The 17,165-nt window shown below is 43.9% G+C and overlaps 1 protein-coding gene across 1 annotated transcript; it reads left to right on the forward strand.

Annotated features, from left to right (window-relative positions):
* Nucleotides 1-1,199: 1,199 nt before the first annotated feature.
* POFUT3 (protein O-fucosyltransferase 3) lies at nucleotides 1,200-15,020 on the forward strand. Its single transcript, XM_006111096.5, has 5 exons — nucleotides 1,200-1,299; nucleotides 4,334-4,680; nucleotides 6,587-6,878; nucleotides 9,592-10,427; nucleotides 12,763-15,020. The coding sequence occupies exons 2-5, from the start codon at nucleotides 4,600-4,602 to the stop codon at nucleotides 12,985-12,987; spliced, it is 1,434 nt and encodes a 477-aa protein (XP_006111158.3). The 5' UTR covers nucleotides 1,200-1,299; nucleotides 4,334-4,599; the 3' UTR covers nucleotides 12,988-15,020.
* Nucleotides 15,021-17,165: the final 2,145 nt, after the last annotated feature.

The raw sequence follows: 17,165 nt of genomic DNA on the forward strand, positions 1-17,165 counted from the left end.
CCATTTGTTTTTGGCGTAAGAGGAAATGCAAATGAAGCGCTTATTTGCTAATCTTGTGCTCTCATTTGCATATTCTCTTCCAATCCTTTTTGTGGAAGAGGTTTTTGTGAAACCCCCCCGCAGTGTAGACGGGACTATTTTTTGGAAAAAATCCCTTTTGTGCAAGATCCTGTAACGCTCATTTTTTGAGGAATAGGTGATCTTGCACAAAAGGGGTTTTTTCTGAAAAATGATCCCATCTACACTGTGGTTTTTTTCGGCAAAAACTTCTTCCGCAAAAAGGATTGGAAGAGACTATGCAAATGAGAGCGCAAGATTTGCAAATGAGCGCTTCATTTGCATTTCCTCTTCTGAAGAAAACAAATGGTGTAAACAGAGCCTTAGAAAATTCACTTTGCACAGGGATAGAGAGATATACCTGTGTAGGGCACAAGGCAAGAGAGAATTGGTCTCATCATTTTTATACTGGACATGTCCACTTCATTTTGCTGACCATGTCTACACTACAAAGAAAAGTCAGAAAAAGATACACAAATTGTGAATTGCAATTTGCATATCTTTTTCTGCTTTTCTTCCAAAAGAGGCTTTTCCGACATTTGGCCCATCTACAAATAAACCCTCTCTCGGAACATCCCTTCTTCCTCGTGAAACACGGTTTACAGGGATGCCGAAAAAACGCATCCGCTTTTCTAACTTTTTTTTTGGAAAAGCTCTGTAGTCTAGACATACCTAACTGCCACATCTGATTACAGAATATGTGAAGTGTATGCATTTTGGCCTGCCCTTGGACTGAAAAACAGAGCTCACCACACACTCCAAACTTTTGTGACGCATTTCTGAACAACCTTCCTCTGGCAGAGTACAGTGAATTTAAGTCCTGCTAGGAGACCGATACTGGCTAAAATAACTGCACTGTTATCCAAAAAGAAGTCATCACAATCAAGAACAGATTTTTGCTGAAATCTCCTTGTCCGGGACTTCCAGGAAGAGCAATCTTCACTAAAATGATAGCACAATTAATGTAATTAGTCTCCTGAGTTTTCCTTTGCAGAACATTCAGGACCTAGAAAAGAGCGGATTCCATTCCTGGCAATAGCTCTGCTTTGCAATAGGACTAATGAAACTATGGATACTGGATTAACAGGAGTTGGCCCCTCTCAGAGGGATTCTCTGCATATTCATTTTGCTAAGAGAATTATTCTGAGCTCCAGGTTTTTATCCTGATCTTGAACAGCTGCACAAACTGAAAGTAAAAACAGCATAGCAACAATGGCATAAGAGCACAGCAGTTTTCCCGAGGTAAGGAAAAAAAAAACCCCCATCACTGGTGAATTTCATGGTTATCTAACAGCATAGGATGCAGTGATGCTGAGAAAGATGCAAAGAGCTGTCTGCAACCCGTTCAGTGCTGATCTGGAGAGCAAGATCAGCAAATCTTAAAGCCTTTGATTGCTGTTATGAACTGGATTGTTTAAACAGATGTACTTTGATGCTGGAAAACAAATAATCTATGTGTGTTGCTGAGCTGTAAAATCTGGCATTTTGAATAGGCAAAGTCTCCAAAATGCAGTTGTGTAAATTTAAATGAGGTTGTTTCACTCCCTAAAAGACAAAAAGTTTGTAATGGATTCCTGTCATTCATTGCTGAAATCCCAAGGCTTTCCGCCCCTTTTGAAATTAATTGGAAAGTTCTGATCATCACAGGTGGCCAGCTAAGCTTTCAAAACAATGAGGGGTGCTACCCTAAAGTAAGTATTTACTATAACCACTATTTGGGAGTTCTGAATTTATTCTTGGCATTGTAAATTCAGTATGCAGACAGTGCATCCCATAATAACATCACAACATGCGGACACTCTGCAGCGAAAATATATGTCACCCTCATCCTCCAAAATTACCAACTGTTGCTTCATTTCTGGCTGACATTTTTTATTGAATCAGATTTTTAGTTTTGACCTAAGCAGGAGAAAATATAATGCATTGTGTTAAAGACTCCAGACTGATGTCTGCTGAGCTCTGGATATAGATATTTTGGATTCACACCAGTTGAACAGAGTAAAGAATTTGGCCTGCTACATAGGTGTACTTACTTGCTTTCTGGTGCACTTCAAACCCTGCAGCGAGGCCCCGGAACAAGTGGATTGATTTCCAAAAGGCATTCCAGAACTGTCAGCCCAAAGCATCCACAAGTCATGAGTAAGGCCTAAAACCACATTTTGGCTATGTCTACACTCGCGGCTTCTTGCGCGAGTAATATGCAAATGAGGCTAAGTGTGGAATATCGCCAAGCCTCATTTGCATACCTAATGAGCCCTCATTTTTTTCAGAAGAGGCTCTTGCGCATGAAGGAGCGTCTACACTGCCCCTTCTTGCGCAAGAAAAACCCTCTTGCGCGATGCCGTTGCACCTATTACTTTTCAGGAAGAACGGCGTTGCGCAAGAGGGTTTTTCTTGCGCAAGAAGGGGCAGGGTAGACGCTCCTTCTTGTGCAAGAGCCTCTTCTGAAAAAAATGGTGGCTGATTAGGTATGCAAATGAGGCTCAGCGATATTCCACGCTTAGCCTCATTTGCATATTACTCGCGCAAGAAGCCGCAAGTGTGGACATAGCCTGTGTGTCCTTTTCTTCTGGTTTCACAGCTTTCAGAGCGGATTCATGTTTTCAAACTCTCCTTTCTGGTGATAAAGTTTATTCGAAACTTTAATTTTTAAAAACAAAACCTGAAACTGGAGTGTATCTATGGGACATCAGGACACCAGCAGCTCTAATAGAAATGCCAAGTAGACGAGGCATGTAATAAGAATCCACTGTGTCGCCAACTCTCGCCAAGTCACCCTTACGAGCCTAACTTCAGGCCCGCATTTTTAAAAGCCATGGCGGAGCATATTCAACTGCTTTTCCCCGCACTTACCGAGAGAAAACCGAGTGCCAGATTTCCAAGTGAACTCAGCCTCCAGCAGCTCTCGTTGAGAATAATAGGAGCTGCTGAGGCCTGGAGCACATTAAAAATGTCTAGTTCATTTTGGTGTCTAAATGGGAGCTGAGCTCTTTTGCCAATCTGGCCCTTAATATTATGAGACGAAGCCCAAAGGACTACTCGGAAGGAATTAGGCATCTAAATCCCAGTTTTGGGGACCACTGCAATGCAAAGAGCTCAAACCCTGTAAATGCCGAACCTCACTCGGCTCCTAAGTTTTTGCAGTAAAAGTTTTTTAAATGCTCATGCCTCTGAGCAGGTGCACCGCTGCCTCCTTGTGGGGGTCTAGGTGCTTAACTCGCATCCAAGCCCTAGACTGATTCACACCCCAGCAAGATATTTCCACTATTTGATCTGAGGAAGTGGGTCTGGCTCATCATCTAATAAACCATCTTGTTAGTCTTTAAAGTGCTACATAGTCCTGTATTTTGTTTCAGCTACACCAGACTAACACGGCTACATCTCTATCACTACCCAGCAAGATAGACATTCTGCTGACTAACTAGGGGGCCCAACCCAGCAGGTGTGCTCAGAGGCCGCCTACTGGATCGGGTCACTCAGGCAAGTTCAGGCGATGACACGCCCTCAACTCTATGGTCAGGGTACTCCCCAGTCTTACCATGTGACCTTTACTGCTCCGCTGTGGCTAGGCAGCGCTGCCTTCAGAGCTGGGTGCCCGGCCAGCAGCAGCCTCTCTCTACTCTACCTTCTGAGCCCATGCGACCCCTCTCGATATATTCTGTGGCACCCACTTTGAGAACCGAGAGCAGCGGTGCTGCTAGCGCATGGCAGGGGACAGTGAGCAGAGCCTGTGGGAGCATGAGCAGCCGGGTGGTGGGGAACCCTTCCTGAGTGGGGAAGAGTGGCTATAAGGGGGCTAAGGCAAATTTTGGGATGGCTAAAGTCCCCACTAGCACCTCCTTTGTTGACACAGGCCCTGCGTCGCTGTAGCTTGAATGGGCGCTCTACCAAACTAACCAGGGTGTGTGCACGTCCCTCAGAGTCCAGGAATGCAAACAATGGCAAAGAAGGCCTAGTCCACTGCACTTCCTTGCTTGGTGCCATTGGTGACAGTGAAGCGTTCTGATGAGTCAGCACATCCCTTCACTCTGGCTATCATGCCACCGTGATAACAGCCATCATCTTCTCTGGGCTACTAAATTTATGGCGGTGTTTCCATAGGCAGAGGAGAATCAGGCTCTAGTTTGTTGGCGTGCCTTGCAGGCCTGGCTCCCCTCTGAAATGTAGCTAGTGAACATATCAGTTAGTGCTTCCCAATGTCCCACCCGGTATTAATTTTAATTGTGCTGTGGATTACAGCCCATAGTTTCTAATATTTGCTCTGTGGTTGCTTTAGCTACTGCATCCTCCTCCGAGGTTCCTTTGGTACAAAATGCTGCTCTGACGACTACAGAAGAACACAGTCCTGTCTTGGCACTGAATTAAACACCGAGCTGGGAACACAGTCCTGGATGGAGCCTCCTCAGCAGCCGTGGCCACTGAGAAAGACAATGACTGAATGGGAAAGCACAGAGAGAATGACTGACGTGGTAGAAGGAGCTGGTATTCTTGATAACAGGCCCTGACCATCATTTGGCACCCTCGTGTGCCTGACAGCACAGCATGATTAGAATTGGGAGGAAGAAACTTTGGGCCTCTTTCTTCTGCTTTGCAGCTCTCTTTTTCCTTCTTGTGACACTCCAGGTACTGTGAATCCTCAGACTGGGTAGCTGAAGAGTTCTAGTCTTGGAAGGGAGGGAAAAGAGATGCATGTGTTTGCATTCCAACTGTGATACAGCTCTGGCAGGACAAAAATGCCATTAAAGGCCCTGAATATTTTCATTAATCAATAACACTTTAAGAAGTACCAGTGTAAAGAAATTCTACTTCACCGAGACTATGGCAACGGTATGTTTTTTGTGTGGAAGGGCAATGCAAATGAAGCGCTGATTAGCATTTTCTCGCACTTCATTTGCATAGTCTCTTCCGATCCGTTTTTGCGCAAGAGATTTTTGTGCAAAACTGTGCTGTGCGGACGTTTCCGTTTTGCACAAAAACCCCTTTTTGCGCAAGATCCTTATGCCTCAGAGAGGGGTTTTTGCGCAAAATGGAAACATCCACATTGCATGTTTTTGCACAACCACCTCTTGCACAAAAACAGATCAGAAGAGACTATGCAAATGAAGTGTGAGAAAATGCTAATCAGCGTGTCATTTGCATTGCCCTTCTGCAAAAAAATCCATAGTGTAGACATAGCCTGAGAACACAGGGCTAGAAGGAAAAGATAAATGAATTGATAACTTGCTTAAAAAAATAAGGAGAAAAGATCAAACCCTGATGCACCTGACAAAGTAGGTTTTTGCATGAAAGCTTATGCCCAGATTAATCAGTTAGGGTATGTCTACACTGCAAGGGTATTTCGAAATAAGCTATTTTGGAATAATAAATCCTGAAAAACTATTTCAAAATAGCATGTTCACACTGCAGAGAAGCCTTAAAATTAGTCCAAGGCAGGCTCCCCTAATGTGGACACGCTACCTCGATTTAGAGCCCCAGGAAGCACTGGGGAGTAATTACTTTGAATGGCCCTGGGGAGGAGCAATTTTGAAATAGCCGCAGTGGTGTATCCATACTACCGCTACTTCGAAATAACTTTCAAAATAGGTGTTATTCCTCATGAAATGGAGGGTTAATTCTTCTGGAAGAAAAAGCCTGTTATTTTAAAATGATTTTGAAATAACGGGCTTGCGGTGTGGATGTCATCTTGTTATTTCGAAATAACATGCCTTATTTCAAAATAATTCTGTAGCGTAGACGTGCCCTTAGTCTCTAAGGGTATGTCTACACTAGCCCCCTAGTTCGAACCTTGTGGAATGAGGTGTAACACTAGCCCCCTAGTTCCACCTTGTGGAATGAGGTGTAACAGTTAACTCGAACTAAGGACTTAGTTCGAGTTAACGTTTGACTGCTGCGTGTAGCCGCGGGCAGTTAGTTTGGACTAAGGGGATTTAAAAATGGTTCCCGGACGGGAAGATGCAAATAAAGCCTGGGATATTTAAATCCTGGGCTTCATTTGCAACTTTGAATGCTTACATTAGCCTCCCTAGTTCGAACCAGGGGGCTAGTGTAGACATACCCTAACTTGCCATAGGATTTCAAGAAGGTTTTAGTGATCCTACAATATCAGGGAAAATTTTGTATATTCTTGAGCACCATCTATTTAATTTCCCTTGTAATTTCACAGTTTCCTGATATCACTGTTTATAGAGCATGCCTATCACAAGTAGGGCTAATTGTCTATGTTGTATGTCTTAACCAGACAGACAGCAGAAGGTATATTATAAACCACTAGTGCCCTCGCCAGTTTGAAGCTGAATAATTTTCTTTGTCTACTTAAATTCCCTTGACAGTTTTAAATGGGTAGAGTATTTTTCACTTCCTATGTAAAATAGCCATGAAGCATTGCTCAGAGCTACTGAACAGCTGCCAAAGTCCACCCAGGAGATGGGTGCATGTCACTGACAAACTTTATACAAGGAAATTTGTGTCTGCTAACCAAACTGTAAATCTCTGGCCATGCACATTATGGTCCATGTGTTTTTCTCCAAAGGTGGTTCTTGAACTGGGCAAGTCGGAAAGGAAGATACACGTCTCCAGTTTACAAGATGGTTCATTAAAACTGGAGAAGCCGCAGAAACATGCATATCAGTTTTTTAATAAACAGGAACTCTACAGCGATACCAGAAGAGTTTTAAATACGGACAGATACCCTATCCTGATTTGGTGGTCCCCCCTGACTGGCGAGACGGGGAGGTTGGGTCAGTGCGGAAAAAATGTCTGTTTCTTTACTATCAAGAGGAGCTACCAGCATAATCACATGACAAAAGCCTTTCTTTTCTATGGTAAGGAACTGAGTAATTGTAAATGAGTTCCCTCCCTCCCAGCTATTTCTCTGTTACAGATCAAGCACTGCGTAACCGTAACCCTCTGCAACTGAAGCTGTTAGAGTCTGCAAGTTGGCAAAGTGCACCAGCACGTATCTTCACTTGCATCTCCAGTGCAGTTCTTTTCTAAAAAGTGATCGTGGGACATGGCATGGTGGAATTCTTTGTGTATTGTCTCTTGCTAACTTCTAACTCAGTGGTGAGCAGAATCAGGCCTGGGGGCCGAATGTGGCCCGCCAAGCATTTCTCTCCCGCCTGCCCAGCTGATTAGCAGAGTGAGCATATTTACAGCTGACTTCCCCACCTCGCTCCATCCTGCAGCTGAGCTGCTCCCAGGAATCTCCTGCTAGCTGTGCAGAGCGGGGAGAGGGATGGAGAAGGGAATGCTGAAGCCATGGTGTCGCCTTGCCCCTGTGTGCAAAGTGCTTTCAAAGGAGCAGAGTTTAGCCTTTTCACATCCTCCATTCCCTCCTGTCAAAGGGTTCCCAATTAATACGCTGGAAATGATGCACACTTTCCATCTTGTCCCACATTTCTCTCATTGGAAACAGATTAATCCCCCTTTGTCCTGCACTGGCCGGTACTGCTGTCACCTCTTTCATCCTTAAAAGCTTTTGGTCAACCAGCTTGAGCAAGATGGAGTAAGTGTGTGATATCAGAATCAGTCATTTCCGGGCCTTTTACCATCCAGTGCAGTATTTCTTAAACTGTGTTCCACAGCACACCCCTGTGCTGCAAGGCAGGCAGGCAGGCAGGCAGGGAGGGAAGAAGGGATAGCTCAGTGGTTTGAACATTGGCCTGCTAACCCCAGGACTGAGAGTTCAATCCATTTAGGGCTCTAGGGCAAATCTATCAGGGATAGTACTTGGTCCTGCCATGAGAACTGGACTTGATGACTTCTCCAGGTCCCGTCCCCTTCTATGAGATAGGGACAGCTCCATATTACAACAGAATTCAAAAGGACCACCCTTAAAGGGGCAGTCAACTTATTGCTCCCCCCAATAATTTTCTCCCAACCCCCCCCCCCTTTTTTTTGCTCAATAACTTTTCCCCAGCCTCAACAAAAAAACCCTTGGTGTTCCTCCTTAAAAACAATATTGTTTGGTGTTCCTCGGTCTTCAAAAGTTTAAGAAACACTGATCTAGTGCATATTTCTACAGGGCACAATGTTTTCCCTCACATAATCCTCCTCTCCTCAATTACTCAGTTTTAGTCTCCTATTTCCATTCCCTCATCTCCCTCTGCTTTCTTGCATCCTCTTTGTAGTCCCGTTTTTCTTGGCACCTTCCCCTTATCATTGGGGAGAAGTAGGATTCCTTTAAAGGACCCAGAAGCAAGTGTAATTATTGGGCTTACTGTGTATCCCAATTCCGAGGGGTACCACTAGCATGCCTGGTGTCTCTCTCATGGGGGAGGGAGGGGGGGGGCTTTGCACTGGCTCCCTGCCCAGCTGCCTCCACTCCCTACAAAGCCTCACAAGAGACCTGCACACAGCTGTGATGTTCAGCAGTCACAGCCTGTCCATTTGCAGCCCCGTCAATAGTTCCCGAGGCTTTTCTCCAGCTCCCTGCTGCTAAATGGCTTCCACAGCTGAGTTGCAAACAGGCCCTTGCCACATTTTAGGACCTTTCCCTTTACTTGGCCAGGAGAAGGGGATGTACAGTGAAGAGGAAACTGACAGGAGTTGATGGGACCAGATTTGCACATCCATCACGCATGAGTCACCTGAAGGGTGGTTATTCATGGGCTCCAAGGCACATAATCGGAGAACGTGACTACACGAGAACATGTGGTACAGATCCCTACCTCCCCAGGCTAGTGCTTATTGTTGTTGTGTAGTGTTGGTTCCTTAGTTGTGACTATTGCATCTGGAATGTTGAGTCTGTAGCCCATCATTCCAGAGATAGGTGCAATCCTGTTACAACAATTAAAGCTAATGAGTACATTAAAATGCAAATTAACATAACCCGTTTTGGCCCGTCTGAAGTCTACTGCTATTCTATTACAGAGTTCACTGGAAAAACTCAGAGTTCAATTGTGCCCCCTTTACCTCTGGTGAGTAGAACCTTATTATGGGACTTGTTGCAATCAGTAGACCCTTACGACACATAGGCTACGTCTAACACTGGCATGATTTTCCGGAAAGTTTTCCGTTAAAAGCATTTTCGGAAAAATCGCGTCTAGATTGGCAGGATGCTTTTCCGCAAAAGTACTTTTTGCGGAAAAGCGTCCGTGGCCAATCTAGACGCGGTTTTCCGCAAAAAAGCCCCGATCGCCATTTTCGCAATCGGGGCTTTTTTGCGGAAAACAGTACTATGCTGTCTACACTGGCCCTTTTGCGCAAAAGTCTTTCGGAAAAAGACTTTTGCCCAAACGGGAGCAGCATAGTATTTCTGGAAAAGCACTGATGATTTTACATGAGATCGTCAGTGCTTTTCCGGAAATTCAAGCGGCCAGTGTAAACAGCTGGCAAGTTTTTCTGCAAAATCAGATGATTTTGCGGAAAAACTTGCCAGTCTAGACACAGCCATACAGTCCAATTCACTGGGAGTAAAGTGGCACAGTTAGACCCAAAGTAAATTACAGGGGTCTTGTATAGTGATTAAAATATATGTTTTCCTGGCTCAATATATTAAGGGTTTGACTGGTGACACTATTTGTGTTTGTCTAGGCACTGACTTTAATATCGATAGTTTGCCCCTCCCTCGTAAACGCCATCACGACTGGGCCCTTTTCCATGAAGAGTCACCCAAAAACAACTACAAGCTCTTCCACGAACCTACCATCACCCTGTTCAACCATACCGCTACCTTCAGTCGCCACTCCCACCTGCCGCTGACTACACAGTACCTAGAGGGCATAGAGGCCATAAAGTCTCTGAGCTACATGGTTCCTTTGGAGAAGAAGAATATCTTGAGAAAGAGACTTGCGCCGCTTGTGTATGTGCAGTCCGATTGTGACCCTCCTTCAGACCGGGACAGCTATGTGCGCGAGCTAATGCGGTACATCCAGGTGGACTCCTATGGGGAATGCTTGCATAACAGAGACCTCCCTCAGCACCTCCAAAACCCAGCCTCCATGGACGATGGTAGCTTTTATAGCATACTTGCTCAGTACAAATTCATTCTTGCTTTTGAAAATGCAGTCTGCGAGGATTACATCACTGAAAAGCTCTGGAGACCCCTCAAGTTGGGAGTGGTACCAGTGTATTATGGGTCCCCCAGTGTGATGGACTGGCTGCCGAGTAATAAGAGTGCAATCTTTGTAACAAGATTTTCACATCCCCGGGAGCTGGCGCACTACATCAAGGCGCTGGATACAAATGACCAAGAGTACGAGGCCTACCTGCAATGGAAACTGGAAGGGGCCATCTCCAACCAACGACTGCTCGCTGCTCTCCAAGAACGCAAATGGGGAGTCCAGGACATCACCCAGGACAATTATATTGATGTGTTTGAATGCATGGTGTGCAACAGGGTGTGGGAAAACATCAGGAGGCAGGAAAAGGTACTCATAACGCTCATTGTCTGGGGGTTGTTTTCTTTTAAGTACAGCCAGTTTTGGCAAGAGGAATCAGACTGATCTTCCAGCAGGGCTAAACCCTGCCAACACCACACAGAGTGAGACTCACTTTATTTAGACAACATTGCCTCACAAGTTCATCAGTTACGATTGTGAAGGGTCACTTGTTAGGGTCACAGAGTATTTCCGGCTCCTTGGCTTCTCTCCAGGGATTACTAGTTGTGATGGATTTTTCTGATAGGGACATGGCACATCTGGAATTTGACCGAAACCACCGACTCATTTCATGTAGGCCTTAATCATCACACAGTAAAGATGGGCAGCCACCTTTTCAAAATGGCCACTGATTGTAGATTCCACAGACATTTAGGTGCCCAATTTCAAACACCAACAAAGGAGGTGCCCAAAATCTGAATTGAATTTTTCCCCTTTAGTCATTTCTCAATAGGGATTGAATAATTTTTACATCTGCTTAACATAACCAAGAACTTTGCTTAGATTTACATTATATATCAGTCTGGTTTTTAACATCTCCTCTGTTGTTTGTTTTCTACTGTGGCTGTCTGACCTGCCACGCTTTTTCATCAACTAGCAAGGGAAGACAGACAACTCTTAGGAAGGTCAGCTGTGCTCATATGGAAAAAGGGAATAAGAATACTCAAGTTGTTTTCAGCGACTTGTCTGTCGGTCACTAGTTGAATGGGAGTAGAAATTTTGCCATTCAGCTTACACAGGATGGTCCATTCAATGGACTCTTCAATTGACTCGGCAAGTTTCTGATCAGAAAATCTCTTATTTGTGTAACCATGCACGCATAGGAAGCAGGTGTAGGGGAGAGAAACGATAAAACTGAACACTAAGGTTTTCCTAGTTCCCACATTGCTAGGTCTCATCTCAGAGGCTTCCAGGACCCCAGAGTTCACCAGTGTTTGCTTCATAGCTCTTACCACCCAACCCAGTGCATATATATTGAAATGACAACAATTAACTGCTAAACTCAGTCTCACAATATCAGCAGGTTTAACTCAGCATCCCTCTGTCCAAGTCAAGAGAACATTATGAATTCATATGAGCTGAGGCTCTGGCTTTTTGGGTGTGTCTAGACTACATGGCTCCGTCGACAGAGCTATGTAAAGTAGTTTACTCGACATAGTCAATGAAGCGGGGATTTAAATAATCCCCGCTTCATTAAAATAAAAATGGCCGCCACGCTGTGCCGACAATCAGCTGATCCGGCACAGCACGGCAGTCTAGAAGCGGATTGGTCAACAAGGGACAAGACAAGTTTCAGGAGGCTTACAGGAGCGGTCGACAAAGGCTTCCCTTGTCAACCAATCCGCGTCTAGACTGCCGCGCTGTGCCAGATCAGCTGATCGTTGGCACAGCGTGGCAGCCATTTTTATTTTAATGAAGCGGGGATTATTTAAATCCCCGCTTCATTGACTATGTTTAGTAAACTACTTTACATGGCTCCATTGACGGAGCCATGCAGTCTAGACACACCCTTTGAGGAAGCTGATCCTGATCCACTAAAATTAGCAGGAACTTTACTAGTGGTACCAAGCAACATCGGATCAGACCCTCGCGCAGGGATTAGATTATTCTGCTGAAATGACTCAGTGGATTGCTAGCTATATAGCATCTTTCACCATTAGGTTGTCACTTCAACATAGCCAAGGTCTGTAGCATCTGGAAGCTTTTACCATCCGAGTCTTTTTTTTCAGTGGCCTATATGAAAACTCATTTGGTTTCAGTTCAGTTCCTGCAGGAGAGATGTCTTCCTTTCCAAAAATTAGCAGGATGTTTACCACGCTCGTGGATATGAGGGAGACAAGGTGGTAATATCTTTTATTGGACCAATTTCTTTTGGTGGAAGAGAGAAGCACTCAAGTTACACAGTGTCCTAAAGAAGAGCTCTGGGAAGCTTGACAGCTTGTCTCTCCCACCAACAGATGCTGGTCCAATAATAGGACCACCCAGTTTGTGCCTCTCGTATCCCAGGCCCAGCCCAGCTACAATAACACTGCAGAGAACTTGTGTGGATGGGCATGGAAACAGTCTATTCTGTTTGTCACTGTCCAGGACATGATTAAGGTATATTATGCAGGGCAGGGTGGGGAAGGCAAAGGTAAAACAGGCAGGAAGCAGTCCAGAACACCAGCTTCACAAAGAGGAACTCCAACAGTACAAGAAACAGTGAAATATTCTCTCAGCTGAGAGAGAGTATTGAAGAGGGGAAGAATGCTTTTTACTCATCACTGCAGCTACCCATGACCTGGAGTCTAATTAAATCCTTCCTGTGTTTCTCTTCCATTGCCAGGGCCTGTCCCCCAGGAGATGGAACGCACAGATTAACCACCTGAGCTGCCCGAAACCTGAGACTTTCTTGTTCTCCTCTCCACACATACGCTGGGCCTCTCTGCGAGAGATGTGGATTCCAAGCTTTGAACAATCCAAGAAAGAAGCTCGAGCACTGAGAAAGCTAGTGGAAAGGAATACGAACTTTACAGTGCGGGAATTTTGGGCACTTGTGTTCAAAGAATGAACATGCTAGGTTATTGCCCACACAGCGAGCTCCCCAATGCAGCCAGCTGTGTATTATACTTTTGACCACTGCCTTAACATTTGTAGGCCAGTAAGTACAGGAAAGAGTTAAATTGTCCTGCAAGACAGAATCTAGTAGGTACAATACTCAGTGAGTACTGATAAGCCACAGAATTACCAGAGCTGTCTTTTAAAAGTACATATTTGTATACTAATTGTCCTTAGCTTGTTAATGCCCCTATTCAGGAAAGTGCTTGAAGCACAAGCCTGATCTAAAGCATATGAGTAGTTCCAGTGAAGCTGATAGGACCACGGTCACTTACTTAGGATCAGGAACTTCTGTGCAGAATCAGGCCCATCACCTTCTCTGATCCAAGCCCCCACCTCTCTGGGTTAACAAACATTCACAGGTCGTGGAACGGTTTAGTCACATGGCCACAAAGGTCACAGCAGAGTGCCTTTGAGGCAGGTGTAGCGATCACACAGCTGCTCAGAATGTCTGTTTATCATCAGCCCCGTTGGACTTCACAGTTTTAACTGAGAGTTGACAAACTAACGTATTCTGATGCTGAGGATGTAAAACACATCAGCATTGAGCACTGGGAAACCCCCATCTGCTAGTACCTAGGGACAGAATGAATGAAAAAGCGCAGGGTAAGATTAAACCATTGTCTGCTATTTAAAACATAGGGCCATATGAATTTTTACCCTCAACGGGGGTCACTCCAAACTAAATAATTCTGTAGTAATCTACTTTCTTTCACTTAGGCCACATCTCCACTTGCTGCACTGGAAATCGATTTTCTGGCGTTTGATTTAATGGGTCTACTTAAGACCCGCTAACTCAAATGCTGAGAGCAGCTCCGGTCGGCACCGGTACTTCTGGCAGTCATGAGGAGTAAGGGAAGCCAATAAGAGCATTTGCTCCCATTGGCCTCCTTCTGTGAAGACGGCGCCAAGCTCTGCATAAGGTAAACCAACTCCAGCTATGTCTTTTACATAGCTGGAGTTGCACACCTTAATGTGACCTTCTGGGTCTAGCGTAGTCCTGGCCTTAGACAATTGATGAAAGAACAGGATCGGGTGCAGCAATGATTACATTGAGGGTCTGATCCTGCTACAAAGGCTACGTCTATACTGCAATCTTCTTCCGCAAGAAGAAGTGCATATGTCGCGCTCGCATTTGAATTTCCTTCTCAGATCCCTTTTCCTCAAGAGGTTTTTGCACAAAAAAAGAGCTGTGTAGATGGCTCCTTTTTGCGCAACCCCCTCGCCCCTTTTACTTATTATTTTTAGCCCTGTGAGCCCAAGGGAGCTGACTCAAGTGCCAAATTGCTCCCTTGTTTTTTGTTAGCAGTGTAGACACGCAATCTGCTTTCTCCAACACATGCTCATTACCAAGGGTTTTCCCCACAATAAATTGCTGCTTTACCTTTTAACATAATGCCAACAGTAGTAAAACATTTGCACCCTTTCCCTCTCCCTTTTCCTCTAGAAACCGCAAAGAAGGTTAATGCTGGAACGATGTACTAAGCATAAAGGAGGAGAACAATGGTGCAACTAACTTAGAAACCTTACACCGAATCAATGACTAGAAATTAATTAAAGAAATACACAATAAGAATGGCTGTGTTCATTTCAGTGCAGCACGAACCCCGATCAGATTGTGGGGGAATGACTCTGCTGTCTCCGGCACACAGAGATGCGGAGGCACCTGTTGGAAATTTAGCCAAATATGTTCTCATACAAGGCACTGAAGAAAGATGCCAAGGGATCTTGAAGGCTACAGGCGCTACACTGTTAGGATATGTCTACACAGCTAATGTGATGCCAATATTTAAAAAAAGCTCTAGAGGTGATCCTGGCAATTACAGACCGGTAAGTCTAACGTCAGTATTTGGCAAATTAGTTGAAACTATAGTAAAGAATAAAATTGTCAGACACATAGATGAACGTAATTTGTTGGGGGAAAGTCAACATGGTTTCTATAAAGGGAAATCATGCCTTACTAATCTGCTGGAGTTCTTTGAGGGAGCCAACAAACATGTGGACAAGAGGGATCCAGTGGATATAGTATACTTAGATTTCTAGAAAGCCTTTGACAAGGTCCCTCACGAAAGGCTCTTAAGTAAAGTATGTATCATGGGATAAGAGGGAAGATCCTTTAACTGATTGATAACTGGTTAAAAGATAGGAAACAAAGGGTAGGAATAAATGATAAGTTTTCCAAGTGGAGAGAGATAACTAGGGGTGTCCCCCAAGACTCTGTCCTGGGACCAATCCTATTCAGTGTATTTATAAATGATCTAGAGAGAGGGGTAAACAGTGAGGTGGCTAAATTTGCAGATGATACCAAACTGCTCAAGATAGTTAAGACTAAAGCAGACTGTGAAGAACTAAGTGAGAGGGCAACAAAATGGCAAATGAAATGTAATGTTGATACATGTAAAGTAATGGACATTGGAAAAAACAATCCCAACTATACATACATTATGAGGGGGACTAATTTAGCCACAACTACTCAAGAGAGAGATCTTGGAGTCATTGTGGATAGTTCTCTGAAAACATCCACTCAGTGTGCAGCAGCCGTCAAAAAAGCAAATAAAATGATAGGAATCATTAAAAAAGAGATAGAGAATACAACAGATAAGATCTTATTGCCTCTATATAAAACCATGGTACGCCCACGTCTTGAATCCTGCATACAGATGTGGTCCCCTCATCTCAGAAAGATATATTGGCATTGGTTGGACCCAGTATGGCCGTTCTTACGTTCTTATGTACAGCAAGCCATTATTTTGAAATAATGGCAAGCTGGAGGACTTCTTACTCCAACTGCTGTAACCCTCATTTCACGAGGAGTAAGGGACGTCCTTCGACTTCCTTTGACTTCCTACTGCGTAAACAGCGCCAAAAGCCGAATTAAGGTATTTCGATTTCAGCTGCACAATTGACGTAGCTGAAGTTGCGTAGCTTAACTCGACTTTTGCCCTGACGTGTAGATGCACCCCTACCAAGTGTATGATGCCTTTTACTAGTCGTCAGTCTTGTGTTTGCCTTCTAAGAAATCTGGTGGTATAGGGAGTAGTCTCCCCTCTGCCTTTATAACAGTGGATTGGGGTGAACAGTATACGAGGCACCTTTGTTTGGGACATTAGGCATCAAATGTCCATCCCAGCACACTTCTTCCATCTGCCATCCTATACAATGAAGGATAGCATGTGGACTCAGCTAAGTGCCCACAGAAGTGCTAAGCAAATGGTCGTGCCCGCAAAGAAGCCTCGTGTAACGCATCTTGGGACCTGTCCGCATGCTCTACTGTATGCAATTATTATATTTCATAGATAAAACTGAACCAAGTGTAAATTAAATACTTTCCATGTGTAAAAAAAATATTCCCATAAGTAATCCCTTGTCTCATAGTGGGCCAAATATTATAATATTTCTCATTAGTTTACCTAACAGCCATCTTTGAAAGACATCAAACATTACAAAAATATTGTAGCCTCACTAAAGCTTATACATAGACAGAAGGGGTAGTAAAAAAAAGCAGCATTGTGATAGAGTAACTGGCCTAATCTTTTGCTTAATTGTTTTTTAAAATACCGAGCCTTCATTTTCAGGCATCTGTGTAAACACATCTACTAAACACAGTTTTAATTGACCATTTATAACATAGTAGTTTGCTCATCTCTTAATATGCTCCTTTTTAAAAAATAAGAGTAATGCTTTATTTACATTCAACATTTAGAATAGCTTGAAAGAGTTTTCATCTAGCCTATGTCTGTATGACATACAAAAAACTTCATTAAAATAATATTAAAGTTGCAAAGTCAAGCATAACCAAATCATAGAAGAAGTCTATACCAGGAGTAGAATGCAGTCCGTGTGGGTCCCATATCCAGAAGAGAAGAGAACATCTGTTCTTTTCTTGCAATGATCTACCTCATTCATTGTCTATCCTATAAATGAGGCAGGGATGCTTTAGATTAAAAAGCATGTGATTGTATAATTAAAGACTGAATCATGCTATCTATAAACATGGGGACTGAATTAAATTTGAACTGGTAACCGTAATGTTGGCATTTCCTAACTTTGAAGTGCTTGACTCTGAAACTTTTATGATCTTTACAAACAAAAGAATTGTAAAATTGCCTAGGCTTTTAAAAAAAAGACAAC

Source organism: Pelodiscus sinensis, chromosome 6 (genome assembly GCF_052426305.1).
Source record: "Pelodiscus sinensis isolate ZL-2025 chromosome 6, ASM5242630v1, whole genome shotgun sequence".
In the NCBI taxonomy this organism is placed as follows: domain Eukaryota; kingdom Metazoa; phylum Chordata; order Testudines; family Trionychidae; genus Pelodiscus; species Pelodiscus sinensis.

Bases quoted from the DNA above. Each gene is read 5' to 3' on its own strand.
- POFUT3 (XM_006111096.5), top strand. From the start codon at position 4,600: ATGATTAGAATTGGGAGGAAGAAACTTTGGGCCTCTTTCTTCTGCTTT. The intron at 4,681-6,586 runs GTACTGTGAATC...TTTTCTCCAAAG, and splicing joins TCCTTCTTGTGACACTCCAG to GTGGTTCTTGAACTGGGCAA. The intron at 6,879-9,591 runs GTAAGGAACTGA...GTGTTTGTCTAG, and splicing joins AAAAGCCTTTCTTTTCTATG to GCACTGACTTTAATATCGAT.